This window comes from Mus musculus, chromosome 1 (assembly GCF_000001635.26).
Source record: "Mus musculus strain C57BL/6J chromosome 1, GRCm38.p6 C57BL/6J".
In the NCBI taxonomy this organism is placed as follows: Eukaryota; Metazoa; Chordata; class Mammalia; order Rodentia; family Muridae; genus Mus; species Mus musculus.
Genome location: NC_000067.6, coordinates 106,270,291 through 106,289,648, shown reverse-complemented (window position 1 = coordinate 106,289,648; position 19,358 = coordinate 106,270,291). Strand labels below are relative to the sequence as shown.

At 41.1% G+C, this 19,358-nt stretch overlaps 1 protein-coding gene across 1 annotated transcript in view; it reads right to left on the bottom strand.

The window, feature by feature from the left end:
• The window catches only part of Phlpp1 (PH domain and leucine rich repeat protein phosphatase 1), a 222,377-nt gene that overhangs the window by 104,597 nt on the left and 98,422 nt on the right, over positions 1 to 19,358 (bottom strand). The window contains exons 2-3 of the mRNA NM_133821.3: positions 8,090 to 8,286; positions 2,533 to 2,658 (exon numbers count right to left, since the gene is read on the bottom strand). Coding sequence (NP_598582.3) covers positions 2,533 to 2,658; positions 8,090 to 8,286 — 323 coding nt within the window. The remainder of the gene's footprint in view (positions 1 to 2,532; positions 2,659 to 8,089; positions 8,287 to 19,358) is intronic.

The following is a 19,358-nucleotide window of genomic DNA, read 5'->3' as shown; positions in this document are numbered from 1 at the left end:
TAACTGTGGATACACATCTAAAACTGTCTAATACAAAGTATATTACTTATGCTTGACTCCTAATGGCTCAGCACAAGATGAGTTTTAAAAGACTTGGACACGCATATGCGTACTTCATCCACAGGTATCACTGAAAGGCAAGCACCATCTTTCCCGCTTCAGCTGTAAACTGCTTCCCTGTGCACTTAGAACCTACATTTGCCTCTGCTAGGAGAGTCTTAAATTCCGTCAACCAAAATCTGCCAAAGCTTTTCTGAAAGGGAGAAAAGCTAAAGATTCTAAGAGCCAGCCCTCATCAGAGAACAGCAACTCGCCTGTCACCCAAATGAGGGAGTAAGTACGGCAGAAAAGCTTGGAAATGTCAGACTGCAGTTTTCCATGAACTGTTTCCACAGTTATTCTCTTACTCACTTGCTTGACAAATAGCTCTATCATGTAGCGGTATGAATCATACTCAACTTGGAACAAATTGGATTATAAATTTAAAACCATGACAATGAATTCTGTGGTAATGTTCTTGCACCCCGGACACCATCATTTAAAACACACACCCAAAACCAAAGCACTTAGTGCAACAATCCAACCCATCACTTAACCATCAGATGCAAAACTGCCTGCTCACAAAGAATCCGGAAAGTCAGCATTTGCTCACCTTACTTATATGGTATCGTGGTTCTACACCAGGGCTTTATTTCATGGGACAACTACACATGCACAACACACGAGGGACTAGGGGAATATAAAATAGCCAGAGTAAGATAAAAAAGAATGGAATCACTCAATAAAGCAGAATTTAAAAAATGGAGGCTACATAGAGTTAAATGGTATATATGAAAATATAATCAGAAGATGAGGGAAGCTTGCGAGCTTTCTAGCATATTCTGTGCTTCTGTATTTATCCTATCCTGGGCTAGTCACTAAAGTCGTCTCAATCTACTGTCATTGATCTGTAACACTAAGATAGTTATTCCAGTCTATTCAATGAAATTTAAGGTTTACTAAACTCTAACAAAAAAAATTACTTATTTTTTAAAGAAGGTATGGCTCTTTTTTTCTATTCTATTCTATTCTATTCTATTCTATTCTATTCCATTTATTTATTTCTATTCACTGCCAGCAGAGGAGAGCTCCTGGAACTGGAGTTACAGGTGATTGTGAGCTGCCTTGTCAGTGATGAGAACTGAACCCAGGTCCTCTGGAAGATCCGCAAGCACTCTTAACCACAGAGCCATCTCTCCATCCTCCATACAAAAGTTGGAAAGGCTCATTTCCATTATGCTGCTCTTATTTAAAGAACCATATTTTGAGATTTTATGGGTGCAGTTTCTGTGTCACATGTAGAAGACACTATCTCGCAGAAGACATCCTGGTCCTCAGGTTCTTACAATCATTCTGCCAACCAACTTCAGCGACTGTCTCTAGCCTTAGGTGTAGGACTTGCATTGCAGATACATTGGTCTGGTCTATGTACCTCACATTCACACATCCTTGCAACAACTTCCATCTACTGCACAAACAGAGTTTCTCTGAGTGGGGTGAAAGGTACACTTACTTACCTGGGAATAGAAGAGTAAATATTTAAAATACAGTTACAAATTATATCACTTTAGGAAAATGGCCATCGTATATCCTCTCTAGGATCTATGACCTCTCTAGCCGCTGGTAGCTGACTAGATCTAGATTTATAATGGCAGGCATAAATCCCCTCCCGATGAGTGGATGGATCTGAAGCCCATTTAGACAACTATCAACTAACTCAGGAAATGAATGCAACTACTGTACCACTGTGGCCATCTTGAAGGGCCAGGCACAGGACTCTGCCCCAGAGGAAGAGATGCAGACAACAAATAGCTGGGGAAAGAGATGCGGACAACTTGTAGCTGGGGAAAGAGATGCGGACAATGCGGAGCTGGGAAAAGAGATGCAGACAATGCGTAGCTGGGGAAAGAGGGGGCATCAAGGGTGAGCTTCCTGATGGTTATCCAGGCCCAAGTGGTCGGCCCTAAACCTTCAACACACGGACATACAAGCAACACTGACTCAGTCGACATTCTCTCTCTCTCTCTCTCTCTCTCTCTCTCTCTCTCGCTCTCTCTCTCTCTCTCTCTCTCTCTCACACACACACACACACACACACCCCTAATAACTAAAGAAGTTACAACTTTGAGAATGAATGGGAGAATAAAAAGAGTTGGAGGGGGAGAAGGAGAAATGGAGATGATTTTATTTTATTTATTTTTTTGGGGGGGGTGATTTTAAAAACTCAGAAGAAATTCTGTAATGAAGGAAGGAAGGAAGGAAGGAAGGGAGGACAGACACATGCATGAACTTTTCTTTAAAATGCTATGTTTGGAGGCTAGGAGACAAAGCCAGCGATACTGACCTAAAACTGGTGGGAGGTGTTAATTTTCACCCATCTTTAGTTTTTAAACACTGCAAGTTGCTAGTCATCAGTATAGCTGAGAGAAAAAAACACAATGTAGAAAACTGTGTTTTGGAACTAAGTGAGGCTCCTATGAAAGTACTGCTTACCTTGGAGACTTGCCGCAGCCACCGTAAGTACTCCGTGAAAGTATCAAAGCAGATGTAGTAAGTCTGGCTTTGAGGCCCCGAAGAGCTGAACGCTAAACAGTGCTGGTGCTTTTTCACTTCCTCCACCTGTGAAAAGATGCAGAGCACAAAACCAAGTGAAGTAGAGTGCATGGGGGCGCAGCTCCCTAACCAGACCTGCATCTCTCCCCACTTACGCTCCTCTTAGAACTTGCAGCCATTCTTGCATCTGACCAACCAATTTTAGTTACAAGGAAATCAAGAAAGGGGAGTTTTTATCTTCATTAGAACTTACCACCCAGGTGAAATTCCCTTCTTCCCATTGAAAATCAGTACAGGCTCTTCCTTTCTTATTCTTTATACAGAATATCTTTACAACAAGGCTTTGGGTTTCTTCTGCTTATAGTTAAAATAATAAACTTCCATTCAATGCTGGGCGGTGGTGGCGCACAGCTTTAATCCCAGCACTTGGGAGTTAAAGGCAGGAAGATTTCTGAGTTCAAGGCCAGCCTGGTCTACAAAGTGAGTTCCAGGACAACCAGGGCTATACAGAGAAACCCTGTCTCAAACAAAACAAAACAAAACAAAACACAAAGCAAAAAAAAAAAAATTCCATTCACAGTAAATTCTTCACAAAGAGAAAAAAATTAAATAAAACATATTACACCAACTCCTATCACTTTCTTGACAAAAATGACCTAACTGTAAGCCAAGTCACAAAGAATGTACAAAATGATTCTTAAACTGTCATTATGATATATGTTTAAAAGGTAATGATCTCAGAAGCCATTAATGAAAATTAGTTTAAAATCTGTGCATGTTTAGAATAGTCTGTGTGTGTGTGTGTTTAATGTACTTCTAAAGTACCTTTTCTTTAGTGCTGATGACTGCCAGAGTCTGTGTATGCTAGGCAAATGTTCCTACAAATCCACAGCTACAAATCCAACCCCATACATGACACGCTATCCAACGACATACTGCTAATCACTTCATAGGCTTTAAAAAACTATGACCTAAAAATGTAGATGAAATTAAGCAAATAGAAGTGGAAATTAACATATTCTAATATTTAGAAAAGAAAGAAAATTAATTTGTATAGCATGGAACTGATTTACTAGCAAAACCAAAAACTGAATGAGAGTAACAACAAAAACAGAAAATGGAGCTGAAGAGATAGCTCCTGGGTGAGGAGAGATTGTGCTCTTTCAGAGGACCTCAGTTCTGATTTCACATCAGGCAGCTTACAACATCCTATAACACCAGCTCTAGGGCATCTGACTTCCTCCTCTGGCCTCCACAGGCACCTGTGCTCATGTGTACATACCTTCTATACACACACACACACACACACACACACACACACAAAGAAAGTAAATCTTAAATTTAAAAGAATGATCTGGGGGCTCAATGGGTAAAGGCTAACCAGCCCAACAACCTGAATTTGATGTCCAGTTCCTTCTATGACATCATCATAGAAGGAGAAAATCAACTCTCCCAAGTTGTCCTCTAGCCTCCATATATACACCATGTCACACATGTACACTTAACATGGGTATACACTCTAAGTTAATATAAAGTCATGGTAATAATATAAAAAGATAATCAGACATGTACTCTGGAGTGCCTTGACAAACAAATTGTGTATCACTTACATCCTAGAACTCAGTAGCTGCTATGTAGTGCATATCATGAACAGTATACTTCTAGGATGTCATTGTAGGAATTTGGATTGAGTTGTCCACTACTCAAGACCCAAGGTCTAACCCACTATGGTGTTTGACTCTGGAAACCTCACTGCCCCTTTTAATGCCAAGAGTATCCTTTGCAGCAAGGATAGTGCTATTCAGCAACACTCCACCTACTTCTAAGCATTTCCCAAAGTCCTTACAAAGGTAAATTCATTATAACCAATTCTGCCTATAAGCTGCTGATAAGAGTGGCGTGTCTCATTATTTCAGATCTAAATATACAGGAGCAGGGCTGGAAAGAGCAATTAAAAAGCCACAAGGCATTCCTTACAAATGGCTATGGTCAATAGGCTATAGCTCCCATGTGCATGGCAACAGAGAGACACAGCTGGAGCTTGTTGATTTCCAGTCCAGCCAAGAAGATTCCTGAGCGTGAGGTTCAGGAAGAGACCCTGCCTCAGAGGAGCAGGCGGTGAATGAGTCAAAGGACAGTCAATGCCCTTGTCACCTGCATTCACACATAGACATACACTAACACAGACACAAATAAAACTAAGTCTTCAAATAGATAAGAAGCAGTGAATGATAACAGTTACTTATTCCTCTGCCATAGGGCACGTATGTTAAACAACAGAAGAACAGAGGACCAGGAAGGTCCTACAGACGTGTACAGAAAGCGATATCAACTTCAAAAGCCACCAACTCCTAGTAGACACGTGATATGAATGAGAAATCACTGCTAGAAACCATCAAGATCTGGGGTTGCTACCATGGTATAACCTCAAAGTTAGTGTTTAAGTATTGTTGTTTTCTGTGTGGGTATTCTGGGTTCCCCCCGACCCACAGTCCTATCAGTGTTCTGGGGCAGAGGCACAGCTCCCACTGCCACCTTAAGTATAAGAAGTTCCCCTGGATTTTCCAGGACTTTGACTCAAGTCAAATTGGGATTCATCACTCCGGTGCTGAAAGAATTTAAGAGTAGCCAATTTAGGAAGAAAAGGTAAAATTTAATGAAAATCTTTTAATGCAGACTTAAGCATGGAAGTGAAAACATGGGTACTAAGAAGAAAGCAAGATACACCCCTTGAGGGTCTGCAGCCCTATAGAAGGAGCAACAATATGAACCCATATTGCACTGACTGACTTGATATTTGCTATGCTCTTCTCTTATCATCTACCTCCATACCTAATATTCATTCTTTTATTTTTCTTTGCTAGATGCTTAATAAACTCACCCATTCAAAACTAAAGTTATGGCCATCCTAGAAAATTCTCTGTAATTTACAAAACAAAAGGTAAACATTTATTTCATTTATTATTCATCCGTCTTTATTTGAATAGGTATTAAAAAGCCTTACTTAAACACATTATCTAAAAATCTGCTTAACTCTCAAGAGTAAATTAGAATAACTACACAATGAATAAAAATGTATATTAAAATATTTTTCAGCATTTAAGAGAGCTTTAACTTTTTAAAATATCACACTTATTTATGTGTGTCCATGTTCACAAGGGCTAAGGTGCATTTGGAGGTCAGAGTACAACTTGCAGAAGTTCTGCCTTTCTTCCAATGTGGGTCCCAGGGATCGAACTCAGGTCATCAGGCTTGGCAGCAAATGTCACTAGCCATGGGGACAATTCACTGGCCCAAGTGAGCTTCCTTTAACAATGAAGCCACTTGTCATTTGAAAACTGTAAACTGATCATGCTCTGGTGACGTGGAAAACTGAGATGATAGCAACTACCACTAGATCCTGACCAGCCTACAGCATACTTTACTTCTAGCTCTTCCACACAGAGATTAAGAAGAAAGGAAAAAGGTTCTTGCATTGAATCTCAGTTTTCCTTTACCAGCTGAAACAGGATGACAAAAAGAAATACACAAACATTAATGAAAGCTCAAATTACAGAAAGTGAATTATTTTCTCCCAACTGGGTCAACGGGTTTTAAAAGACCCAGGTCTTCAGCAAGCTCCATTATTTTAAAACAGTGCAAAGCAGGTTTGACAAGATCTACTTGTAAAAAGCGGAAGCTATTAACTTTCAATTCACTCAATACTAGAAGTCTATCCAATAACAGGCCTGGGAAACAGGATGAGTCTCTGAATGGCAATGCTAATTATAGCTAGCTTTTTCTGACCTTACCTGAACACTCCATGGGCTTTTCTGCCTCTCTGAGTACAATTTGTTTCCACTATATATCTCAAAATATGTTTCACCCTTCAAGTTCTATTATTGTTGTCTTTCATCAAAAATTTCTCTCTTCCCTTCAAAGTGTTGGCCTTTTACTAACATCCCACAGGGCTCTTACTTTCTGAATCTCTCTTACAGCTATAATGCAGATGATGGTGTACCCACCCTACATCTCCTGATATGGAATCAGCTGTTCAAAGGCACCAATCGTGACTCTCACTTCTTAGATTAAACGTAGTGCCTTCGCTCATGAAAGATACTTAGTAATGTTATATTCACATTTGCCTATTCAAACTGCCAGCATCACAGAGAGAGACTTTAGATCTAACAGCATCAAACATTAAATATGTTTGCATTTTAAAATAACCGTCTGTGATGGCAACATGAATGACAAAATTTCCAGTAATCCATGAAAAGACAAAATGTTTAATAACAGGTTGCATGCAATGCACTGTAGATGTGTTCACTCGGTAGAAGACTTGCCAGCATGTGTCAAGCCTGGGCTCAATCTCCAATACCACATGAAACTGACACTAGGTATGACGGCATACGCCTGTGATCCCAAGCAGGATATCAGGAGTTCAAGGCTATCCTTGACTAAATACACAGTTTCACTCACTAGTCTTAATGCTCAGAGAAGGTTAAAAAGCAGTGCTTTCAAAATGGGAGAGTGAATAGATCGAAACTTGCCCTTCAGTCTTCCTGGGACTAGTGTATACAGTAGAGGGTGGGCAACTAGCCCAGGGCACCCACAAGGACAGGCCAGACTATAGAGCTGCTGAGCATCAAACCCACTATGCACATACAGTCTGACCTTCAATTCCGAATCCTAGAACACAGCTGACATTTGTCAATTTTTTTAAGATTGGATTTTTTTTTTAATGAAAATTGGCTTCGAATTTTTTCTCTAATTGCATTTTCTACCTCCTTTCCCATCCAGGAAGAAAAAAAATATAAAGAGAACTCTCCTTTCAGATGTCCCCAATTCCAGCAAACCATTTCTTATCTAAATCTTTCCTCTTCAACAAATTACATCATTTTTAAAATAGCAAACATTTACATATGATTATAGTGATGCTATGCCAACAGAGAATTTAATACTTCCCTCAAAAAAATGGTTCTACTTTATAATGAGCATAAAATAGTTAATGAGCATAAAATAGTTAACATGCCCAAGGAAAAGCAACTGATAATGCTGGAAATACCTGTCTGAGTGCCATTTCCAGTTCACAGTAAACTCAGGATGCCAATCCCACTAAGTCACTAAGCAGGAGTAAGCGGAAGGCAATGGGAGTCTGGCCCGACCAAGTTCAGCACCAGCAGATCCTAACCTCCATCACACTTGCTTATTTCTACACGCAGACTTAGGAACAGCATCCTGGACTCTGGGCTCTGGCTTGACAGCACAAAGGATACCTACTTATAAGGACATTATCATCTGCACTCTAAAACAGAACAATGACACTCTGTTGATCGGCTTTCTCTTGTAATTCACGGGCACTGTTGTTTCTACAGCTCCAATAAACAACAATACCCACCAGTGGTACACAGCAAAAGTGAGAGTTCAGACAGGTCAAATCCATGTCCCTCTCATTACAGAAATGGATGGGAGGTCCTTACTAAGCTGGAAGAAGTGTCAGTATTCTTGCTTTACTTACTTTTCCACCAATGAGGGGCAGGACATGCATCTTCCCACTCACGCTGTCTTTCACGGACGACACTATCAAGCACGTCCCGCACAGAATGACCTGTCGTCTTGTCCATCGGTTCACTGGCAACTGCATTTTGCCTTTTCGGACATTGTACATTCCGGAGAGCTGAATCCGCTCAGAGCTCCCAGTGCTATGAGGCTTTCCTAAAACAAACGCAAGCAAATATGTTATATGTTAGTCTTTAAAAATGAGTTCTCCCCCCCCAGCTGTATACCAGATAAATTAATTAGGAAGCATAATTTAGGGGGTTAAAACTAACTTATGACTAAAAGAACATACAGTCAAAGTCACTGTGGAATTATGGCAATAAAAACAACCATAATTATTCCTGATGCATATTTTAATATCAAGTGAAGTGCAACCTTTAAAAAAAAACACAAGCAAAAGACTGTTTTAGGCCCTTTCTTATTACCTATTTCTTTATTATTTATTATATATATTATAACAGATGGATTCAAGATCTAGTCATTACTAAAATAGTCATTAGTAAACCAAGAAGAAAATATTATGGGCTCAGATAGAAAATAAACATTCGGCATCTCACACTTCATTAATGATCAGTCTTAGTAGTACTAAGTGCTGGTATTCCCTATGCTTACCCAATGTGCACTTACTGAAAAGGAAAGGTAAAGTGCTTGTTCTGATAGGAGCCTAGCACAAGATGCAGGCCGAGCACTGCGGCCCCTGTGATCAGTGCAGCCCAGTGGAGGCAGAGAACAGCACTCCAAGTTAGAGATGCAGGGCGAGGCTTCAGGAGCTACTGCTCTGAAAGAGGACGGGAACACAACGACACTGCCTTCAGCCAAGTCTTGTCAACAGCAGAAACTCTGCTCTGACTTGACACCACACTGATGGAGCTATAGAAATATCAACCAAGTCAGATACATCAGGAAAAAAAAAATGAGACAGATGTCCAGCATCAGGACCCAAGTGACAAATGAGGTATTTAGAACTCTAGCCACCAAGGACCAGGAGGGTAAAAAGTTCAAGAGATACTGTATTATTAAAAATGAACAAACAGTTGAGAGGCCAGTAATGGTGCAATATCAGGCCAATGGTGCAAGCCTGAAGAACTGAGTTTGACCCCGAGAACCATGGTGGAAGGAGAAAACTAACTCCCAGAAGAGCTGCCCTCTGGCCTTTGCACAGGCACACTCCATGGCAACATACACACAATAAAAAATGAGACTTTAAAATTTAAAGAAACACCGACAAAGATCCCAAGAGTTGACAGATGCCTGCCGCCTATTGAGCATGGAGCAAGAAGAGCCAACAGCACTTAAAACAGACTTCAAGAGGATTCAGAGAGTTTTGAACTCACCCAATAAACACAGTTGGGCAGAGATGTTATTTTCTAATAAAATGGCATGTTCTCATTTACTTCCTCTCCAGCATACCAAACTGTTTTTATAAAATGACTACTTCACCCTTCCAATTTTATGCTGGCTGGGCAAGGCTAAGTGTGACAATATAGTCATTTGAGCCAGTGCCCAGTCAAAAACTATCCTCAAGCTTCCCGCAGGAAGGGGTCTGTGCTGCCACAGCAGTGCCAATCTGCCCACAGCACGCAGGAAGTCAGGACACTGTTCATAACACACAGAGCCTGCCACTCCACTCTCAGGGTCCCAGTCTGCACATGCTCATTTATGCTGAGAAAGGAAGATGCCTGCTGTCCTACTGTGCTGTCTTTTGAGGTGATAAACACAACTCCCAAAGCAAGAAGAGTTTATTTCAGCTCACAGGCCACAGGCCATCACTGAAAGAAGCCAGGATAGGAACTCCAGGCAGGATTCTGAAGGACAGAGCTGAAGCATAGTCCATGGAGGACTGCTTACTGGCTTGCTCTCTACCTGCTGTCTTTCTTATAAGCCCAGGACCACCAGCCCAGGCACAGTACTGCCCACAGTGGGCAGGGCCCCCCTCTATCAATCAGTAGCCAAGAAACTGTCCCACTGACATGCTCCAGACCAATCTGTTGGAGGCATTCTTCAATTTGGTTCTCTCTCCCCAAGTATGTCAAGCTGACAACCAATGCCAGCTACTACATGAATCCAGTTTAAGACTTCCTGTATGTGGCAGATTCTCTCCCAGAGAGGAGACAGGGAACAGATAAGATTCTAAGGAAAAATGAAAATGGACTAAAATAATAACTGAATCCTAAAACCCAATTTCCTTGACTATAAAATAAAGTAACAATCTCCAACAAAGGATCTGATCTAAACAAACTCACCCCTCCACACACACACACACACACACACACACACGTGAATACAAAGAAGTAGATATATTATTTAACCACATCAGAGAAGCTTCAAGGACATGTAGAACCTATCACATTTATTCAGATTGGCAAATAAGTATAACAGAGACTAAAAGAGATAAAAAAAAAAAAACACCCAGGGTATATGAAAGAGAGCCCTTTCAATTCTCTAAGGAAATCACCAGACAGCCAGAAAGAAGCTTCAATAGAATGGGCGTATCAACAAAGGTTTTTATTCTCTAGTCAGGAAAATTCCCAAGAGTTCCACAGAGCCATGGACTCCAAGGACAAGAGAGGTTTGCCTTACAAAACACTAAAGAGCCCACTCTGAATCAAATTGCCACCTGCCTACCCCACCCCACCCACTCTCACCCCACTCCCACCCCCACCCCCTTGTTGTTCTGAGTGCATTTCACTCTAGTTGTTTCTTCCTGGGTGTTCCAGACCAGACACACCTGCAGAACTGGCTGTGTACCAGCTGCACGCTGGGGAATACGGAGGTGACTGAGGTAATACACACCTGGGCAATCACACGGGCACACCCTCCTTTGTGCCAAACTTCCTTATTCTTCAACACCGGAATTATTCTAGCTCTCACTATGTAGCCACAACCACTGTAATTTAAAGTTATTCCAATTGCTAGTGCTCTAATAAATATCAGTAACATCCAAGAAGTTGTTGTCTGCCAGTTTAAAGCTAAGCCAATGAGAAGAGTTTGGGCTGCAGAAATGTTACTCTAACCCCTTGTAAGCTCAAGACATTCTCATGACTCAGGATATGCTCTGAAAACAAATTTCAGGCTGAAACAGACATAGGACAACAGACATTTAAAAACACATGCGCATACTTTTGCTTCTACCTGCTCACTTGGCACATAGCAGAACTGGTGCTCTAAAGTCAGCAAGATGGTTGGTTTAGCAGCAGGTTCAGCACGTGCCCCTAAGCTTGAAGTTCTGAATCCAATCCCTGGTACCCACACGATACATAGAAAGTTCCCACAAGCTGTCCTCTGTTCTGCTGCACATGCATGCATGTATGTATGCATGCACACATATAAATATGCAATGTTCTTTAATGGTTATCTATACTACCCCCCCAAGACACTGACCCATAAAAGAGGTTATGACCCCTTATAGGAAATTATACCATGATTTTCAAGGATCTACTTCCTAATGGCTTATTGAACACCCCTTCTCCCACATCAAAAGACAATTTTCCTTTCACTTCTTTCTTATAGTACAATTCCTGGCTTTGGTAATGACATGTCCACCATAGCCTTGCACAGGAGAGAGAGCAAGTATGCACATGCGCATCATGGGCATCCTGAGTATCAGTCTTCCATGGGTTATCCCTGCAAATAGGCCCCACAGCCTAATGCCCCAGGCATTGCTACCCATGATGTGCCATGGCCCACAAGGAGAAGTCACCACCGAGGTCCCTGCAGAATGCAAGCCCTGAAGCATGTCAGCCATCACTTCCAGCGCAGTGATGCCTGGGCTCCTCATCCTGCAACTGCTAGTTACAGAAGTGCCTAGTACCACCCCCCTACACACACACACCCCCACACACACACGGGACACCATGCCCTACATCCCGGGTCTCTCCAAGGCCAACTCCAGCCACTAATGGGCCAGCTTCTTTTTCAGGAAATCACCCTTCATTCACAGATTCAGTGATACAGAGCTGAGTCTCCTGAGCAGAAGGCTCCTCCTTCCCCAGTCACTCCCCTCCGAAGCCTCATCATCCCTGAAACCTTGAAAAACAATCAATCATCCATCTTGGGCAGGCCAACACTAGGAACCCGTGCTAAGCTGGCAGAACCATTAGCCACCACAAGCTTAAGTGCTGCTAGGCCCAAGCTTCATCCATTCATCCAGTAAATTAGGAGGGCTGCAGCAACAGACACCAGCAGGAGCTGGACAAAGTCATCTCTTGGCTCACAGCACTGAGCTCTCCTGATCTTATAACTATGCCTTGCACCAAGCAGAAAATAAACTCCTAGCAGCCATCACCGCCCCCCCCCCAAAAAAAAAGAAAGAAAGAAAAGAAAAAGAAAAGAAAGAAAGGAAGGAAGGAAGAACAAAAGAAAAATTCCACTATAAACTAGACCTATGCAAAATTCTAGGGGTATTAAGAGACTCTTTCCTGAATCCACAGCTTCAAGCACCATTTCTCAGGATGTGGTTAGAGACCTGTATCAGAACCACGTGGTTTTCTGACAACTCTAAAAGACCTACAATTTTGGAATCCTGGTAGTCACAGACCAAATGCTGCTTTCAGCATTGCCACCAAAATTTCTGTTTTATGGCAATAAATCTAAAAAATTTAATACATCTGGAACTCATTTTGCAAAGTAAGATTTTCCTCCAACAAATGTATTCTTTATACTCATGAATTTCAACTTTGTGCTCACCACAAACCATCTGCTTAATGTTTCTATACCACATAAAGTCACTTTAAAAATAACATGAAAGAAAGCTGTGGACTCCAGAAGGAGTAACATTAAGAAAAACAAAAACAAACAACAAACAAACAAACATGTATAGAAAGCTGGAGAGAGAACGCAGAGTTTAAGAGCACTTACTGCTCTTGCAGAGGCCCCAGACACACACACACATACACACTATCTATCTATCTATCTATCTATCTATCTATCTATCTATCTATACACACACACACACACACACTCACTCACACACACACATATATAAAATAAAATTCAAAAGGTAAGTATACATAAATATCACATCTGGTATATAAGTACAATTGAATTCATGTGACTGACCTCAAGAAAATAAGTGATGTTAACATTAAGGGCAAGAGTCTATCAAATTTTCTCAAATTACATTCCAAACATTTTTAAGGTTTTTTTTTTTCATTTTTAAGTTTTACTATAAACATTAAATTACTTTGAGATTTCTCATATCTTTTATATCTATCATTCCCAGTACTCTTCATTCCTTTATATAGATCCAATCCATGTGAGGTTATTTTCATTCTGCCTCAACATCTTAGCCTTTTCTGGGATCTGCTAATAATGCCTGTCAGCTTTTGTGTATAGAAAGCCCTCTTTTCCTTTGTTTTTTAGTAATATCGCACTGTACTCTAGGTTAACAGTCTTTTTCTTCAGAATTCTGAAGATGCCCTTCCAGCACCTTCTAATTCTGGTAAGAAGTGTGCTGCTATAAGTGTGCATGTAACTGCTGCCTTGCTGGCTTTTTCAAGATTTTATTGCTAGTTTTAAGCAATTGTTTTTTTCTCTTTAATGTATGGTAGCAGGAGAGTGTACACGTGCAGGCCAGAAGAAAATCACGAGTGTGGGACGCTCTGTCCACAGCCTTAGCAGCACGGTTTCTCGTGCCTCCACCATCCTGGACTGAGATTACTGGTTTGTGACACCACAGCAGGCATGTCCAGGCCGAGAGTCTACATGGGTCCTTGTACTTTCAAGGCCAGCACTTCACCGGCTCAGTATTTTCCTGGCTCCCTGAAACCTGACTTTGATATATTCCTTTACATGTCTTATACACAAGACTTAGAAATGATGGTTAAATTTGAGAATGTTGCCAACTATTAGTACTTCAAATACTTTCTCTGAGCTCACTAGTTCCCTTGGAGGTTTCCAACTGCACATGCGAAATTAAATACTTGAAATCATAAACCCATGAGGTTCTGTCTGTTTGCTTTCCTTACTGGCTGTGCCAATTACTGTATCTTCTGTTTACTAGTCTTTTGTTCTGACTGTTTAAATCTGTTTTGTTTTAAATCAGTTCTAATATATGTGCGATTTCCAGAAGCTCAATTTGGGTACACGCACACACAAAAGTACTTTCATACAAAGAATAAGTACAGTAGCTGTGTCTATATCCTTGCAGTTAATCCTGTCCCTTACGCTGCTGCTATGTCAGTTTCGCTCAGAGACTGTTCTCCATATGGGTCTTTTTTTCACATCACTGATAATTTTTGTTTGAATACCATTTGCTATGAATTCTAATTTGTGTTTGCTGATTTGTGAATGCTAATTTGTATTTCCACAAATAGTACAGAACTGTTCTAGAACAGTTATTTGGAAGCAATGTATTTCTTGTAAATGTATTTGTAAGACGGCAATCTTGAGCCAATAATACTAGCAACCAGTACTCTGATAAGTCCTCTTTCCACTCTGGCTAGTAGGAACCTGACCTATTCCTGAGCCACATCTGTATCAGGCATGACCTCTGCCAGTCTGTTTCAGTGTTTTCCCAGCTCTGTATACTTTCCTCACATGCATGCTCTGATTGGTATTCACTACGTCTCAGTGAGGACCTTCTACAGCTTTCAAGAACTCTACCTCCCTGAGCTCCTCTTCTCGCTCTAGCGCCCAAGCTCTAATTATGCAGCCTGCTTCCTGAAAACACGGAACTACGATTTTGTTGCCAGTGAATTATCCGTGCTGAGTGCTCCCTAGAGCCTCTGTTGCTGTTGCTTTTTTAATTATGTACTTGTTTATTCTGTGTGTGCTTGTGAGACCTGAAGAAGTCAGTTCTCTCCTTCTACCATGTGGGAAGGCTCAAACTGAGGTCATCAGACTTGACAGCAAGTTTCTTTGCCTACTGAGGCAGGGGCGCTGAAGAGATGGCTCAGCGGCTGAGAGTGTGAACTGCTCTTGCAGACGACTTGAGATCCACTACCAGAGTCACGTCAGGCAGCTTAAAATTGCCTGCAGCACTGGGAAGTGGTGGCACACACCTTTAATCACAGCAATTGGGAGGAGAGACAGGTGGATTTCTGAGTTCGAGGCCAGCTTGTTCTACAGAGTGAGTTCCAAGACAGCCAGGACTACACAGAGAAACCCTGTCTCTCAAAAAAAAAAAAAAAAAAAAAAAAGCCTGCAGCTTCAGATCTTCAGATCCAGAGGATCTGACACCATCTTCTGCAGATCTCCATAGACACCTACACACAAGTAGACACACACACACACACACACACACACACACACACACACACATCCATGTTTACAAATTCTTTTACATTCTTCCCCCAAAAGCGGGATCTACCTTCCATTCCCCTTCTGTGTGGCTAGCTTCTTAATAAAAAGAACAGTAGCCGCTTGCAACCTCCAAAAGTGGGTCATAAAAGGCACAGGGCTGGATGACACCTACTTTCTAGGACTTTATAGAGACAAAACTCTTTGGCAAAGCCGCTGCTTGGTCATGGAGGAATGCACACAAACTGATGAAGGGCCAAAGAAAGGAGGTACAGGGACTTCTCCAAAGCAGCCAGTGCGGAACTGAGGCCTCTAACCACCTGCATGTAAGTCTTAACGGAACAGTCAAGCCCAAAGTGCTGCAGTTCCTGGGATATATGTCTGCAAAGTTCACAGCAGACCCGCAGCCAGACATTCAGCAAGCCCACACCCAAGCTCCCACTCAGAGAAACTACGGAAACAAAGGTTTACAACTCTGAGCCACTGAGGTTGAGGACTCGGACTAGTGTCACTTACTATGCTGGTTTCACTTAGTTCTGTTTCCTGAATATAGCAAAAGCATAGTGGCTTGTATTTTCTCTAAAAGGATAAAAATAAATAAAACTTTGTAAAAAGTATTGAACCTGGAAATAGTAAAGAAAGAGTAATAGGACATTAAGCTGCCAAAACAACTGCCAAATGCTATGAGCCTTCATGAACAAAACCTAGGTGTATCTGAGGACTCTGCCGGTCGTGGAGAAATTCAACATGGCCCCGGATGAGTGACAGCACTCAGTGCTCACTTCAACAGCACTATCTTTTGAGCTTAAGCACTAATAAACTATAAAGTGTGTTCTTATTGGACTCAAATCCCTAAATCCTTTTGACTAGTTGCAGTGATAGAAAGGATGAATTTAATCACCTGTCTAGGGCCACTTCAAGAGCCAGCAAATAGACTAAAATGACCCTGGAAGAGTCCAGAGACCTGAGTCCCAAACCACATCAGTAATTTTGTCTCAGACGAAGAAGCTAAGGTCACAATGACAAGCCCTGGCAGGAGCCCTGAAACAGCCTGAAGTCCGCTTGCTCTTAGCTAATGAAAACTACAAGCAGCCACTAACTGGATTGGAGGAGGGTTACTTCATGCCTCAAATCAAAATGCATCAAATCAGCTGCCCAGTAATTCTTGCTTCTTCCTGATAGCTATTCAATTTGACTGGGATTATATATAGCTCTCAAGCTCCTGGAGACTCTTAAGCCTTGAAAATACTAACAGAGGTTGCAATTTGCTTTACAATACTCATTAAGTAGTGCCAGAAAATGTATACTCTCCCCAGTGGTCTTAATGCTTCAGTAAACAGAGCTAAAGTAATTTAAATGTGGGGAGAGAAAGCTACCAGAGCAAACTCTCAAATAAGCTATGGCAAAATTAGTTATAAACTTTTAAATTATGAGATTATTGTTGTAACTGTATGGCTCAGTATAAATACTGAATGGAATCCATTTTGAGTGGAAGGCCTCAAACTTTTTAACATACACAGGAAATCACCTGGAAGCCTGCAAAACAGATTGTAGGGTTTCACCTCCGAGAGTTTTAGACTCAACTGAGTTTTAGAATTCAGTGAGAGTATAGTTTGTGACACACCAACTTCAGCACTGGGTGCAATGGCTCCTTTAACAGAGGCTCTGTAGCATTTGATTACATTAACTTGAACGACAGAAGCAAATGAACCAGGCTGGAGGTAAGATGAACTAGCTTAAGTTCTCAGGCACCTTTAACTCTATCCTCTAGACACCAAGGAAAACAGTGGATTAGCTGGCTTTAGTAGTGGATGCTCAGGTCTGTTCTTGGGCTGTGTGTTTTACAGAAGGTTTATTTAGGTGATGGTTTTGTTACAACTTTGCATTCAGTGACTATAACTATGTTTCTCTCTCTCTCCCTCTCCCCCTCTCTCCCTCGGGTTCCAGGAGCAATAGATGAGTAGCAATCCTAGTTTGCTTCTTTGTGTCTATAATAAAACAGTGACCAAACTCAACCTGGGGAGGAAAGAATTTATTTGGCTTGCACTGTGACATCATAGTTTATCACTGAAAGAAGCCAAGCAAGACGTTGGGGGCAGAAACTTTCCCAGAGACCTGGAGAAAGGCTCCTTCACAGCTTGTTCAACATCTTTCTTACATAACCAGGACGGCTGCCTAGGGATAGCACTATCCAGTGGGCTAGGGTGTCCCACATCACTCACTGATGAAGAAAATAACCCAGAGAGAAGCCCACAGCCCAGCCTAATCAAAGTAACTCCTTAGGGGAGTGAGGTGCCTGTTTTGAAGCCAGTTCACTCTGGCTAGTGTCATGGTGACAAAAGACAACAGCACAGTGGCTGGTTGGGATGACTTCCTGCTCTTAACTTCTGACAAAGAAAACACATTTGGAAATTTTCAAATTAGTCTTCACTCTCAGCCCAAAGTCTTCCACCTGTTGTTTCTCCTAAATGGCAGGCTAATACTGTTCACTATGCAGAACTTCATACACTATCCCTACAGTCTTTCAGCATCTCCTTAAGTTGTCTTTCTTGCTTGCCCCCCTACTTTCAGTAATACCTGCACTAACTCCTGCTGCTGTTGTCTTTGTTGTGACAGATAGTAGACCTGTCCAGGTCTGCAGGCCACACATCTGCTGCAGTCAACAACTCGAGCTACTTATAATTCCTATCTTCTGACCAAAACATCACTAAGGCAGACTCCATCACCTACTTTCCTGACTTTGGTACTTCTGCATTAAAGAATGTCACAAGGGACAGGAATTTAAGTTTAAAATGCCATAAATGAGGAGAAACAGCTCAGCTTTACGGAGCTGAGAAAGCTGAGCAGCAATCAGGCCGGAGGGTAGGCTTAAATCAAATTTGAACTTTAGAAAACTAAAAGTACTTACTACCTCTTGTGAGGCTTTAGAGATCTAAGGGATGACTAATTCTTAAATCTAGAGGGAAATAAAAAACCTATTTGGTTGCTAAAATAGATACTATGTTCAGCTTCTTCCTTCTGATGGAGCTGAGTCTCTGAAAGGTAATGAACAATATGTGGGTGAAAATCAGGAAGACAAGGCTAGACAAGACTTTCACAGCTCCATCCAAGTCAAATTTCCACTGTGAGACATTTTTATTAGGTGTGCTATGCTCCATCCAGGTATATCCACAATTCTAAATAAATGCTAAGATAAAATTTCTAATACCAAACATGAATGACTGTTGGAGAATCTATGCCACCATTCTACTCTCTAACATACAGTTTAAAAAATATAAACACAATAATTATATTGTGATTGACAATGTTGATTAGAGAAAAATAGTCAAGAATCAAAAGTGCAAAAACTGACTTAAAATACTAATCTTGATCCAGCTAAATGGTTTAGAAAGGAAAGGCAAGGCTGACCATCCAAGTTGGACTCCTAGATCCACATGATAGAAGAAAGACTGATTCCCACAACTGTCTTCTGCCCTCTCCATATGTTTATACCCACATACACATATGAGCACACACAAATTAAAGTGTAATAACCTCATCTTCATCAACTGTCTAAGCCTCACCCATTCTAAACATATGAATCTCCCTCAACTAATTAGTAATCTCTAAAAATATACATGTAAAACATTCCACACTCCTATGATATTCCATAGGAAATGAAAAGAAGTTTAAACTTCTTCAGAGCTACACATAAAATAGCTACAAAGTGATCATTTAGTTTTCTCAATATAATATTAAAAATAAACCAGGCAGAGTGACAGATGCCTGTGATCCTAGCATTTGGAAGGTAGGGGTATTAAATCAGTTGTTCAAAGACATCCTCAGCTACACAGAAGTTCAAGGTCAATCTGAACTACACTAGACCCTGTCTCATGCATACATGCATACATACTTCATCATCAAAAGTTTGAAAGTAAAAAAGAATAATCTCTTTTATAGTATTATAAAGTTGTGAGTTACTAATTCCTACATTTCCATTCTCTACATAT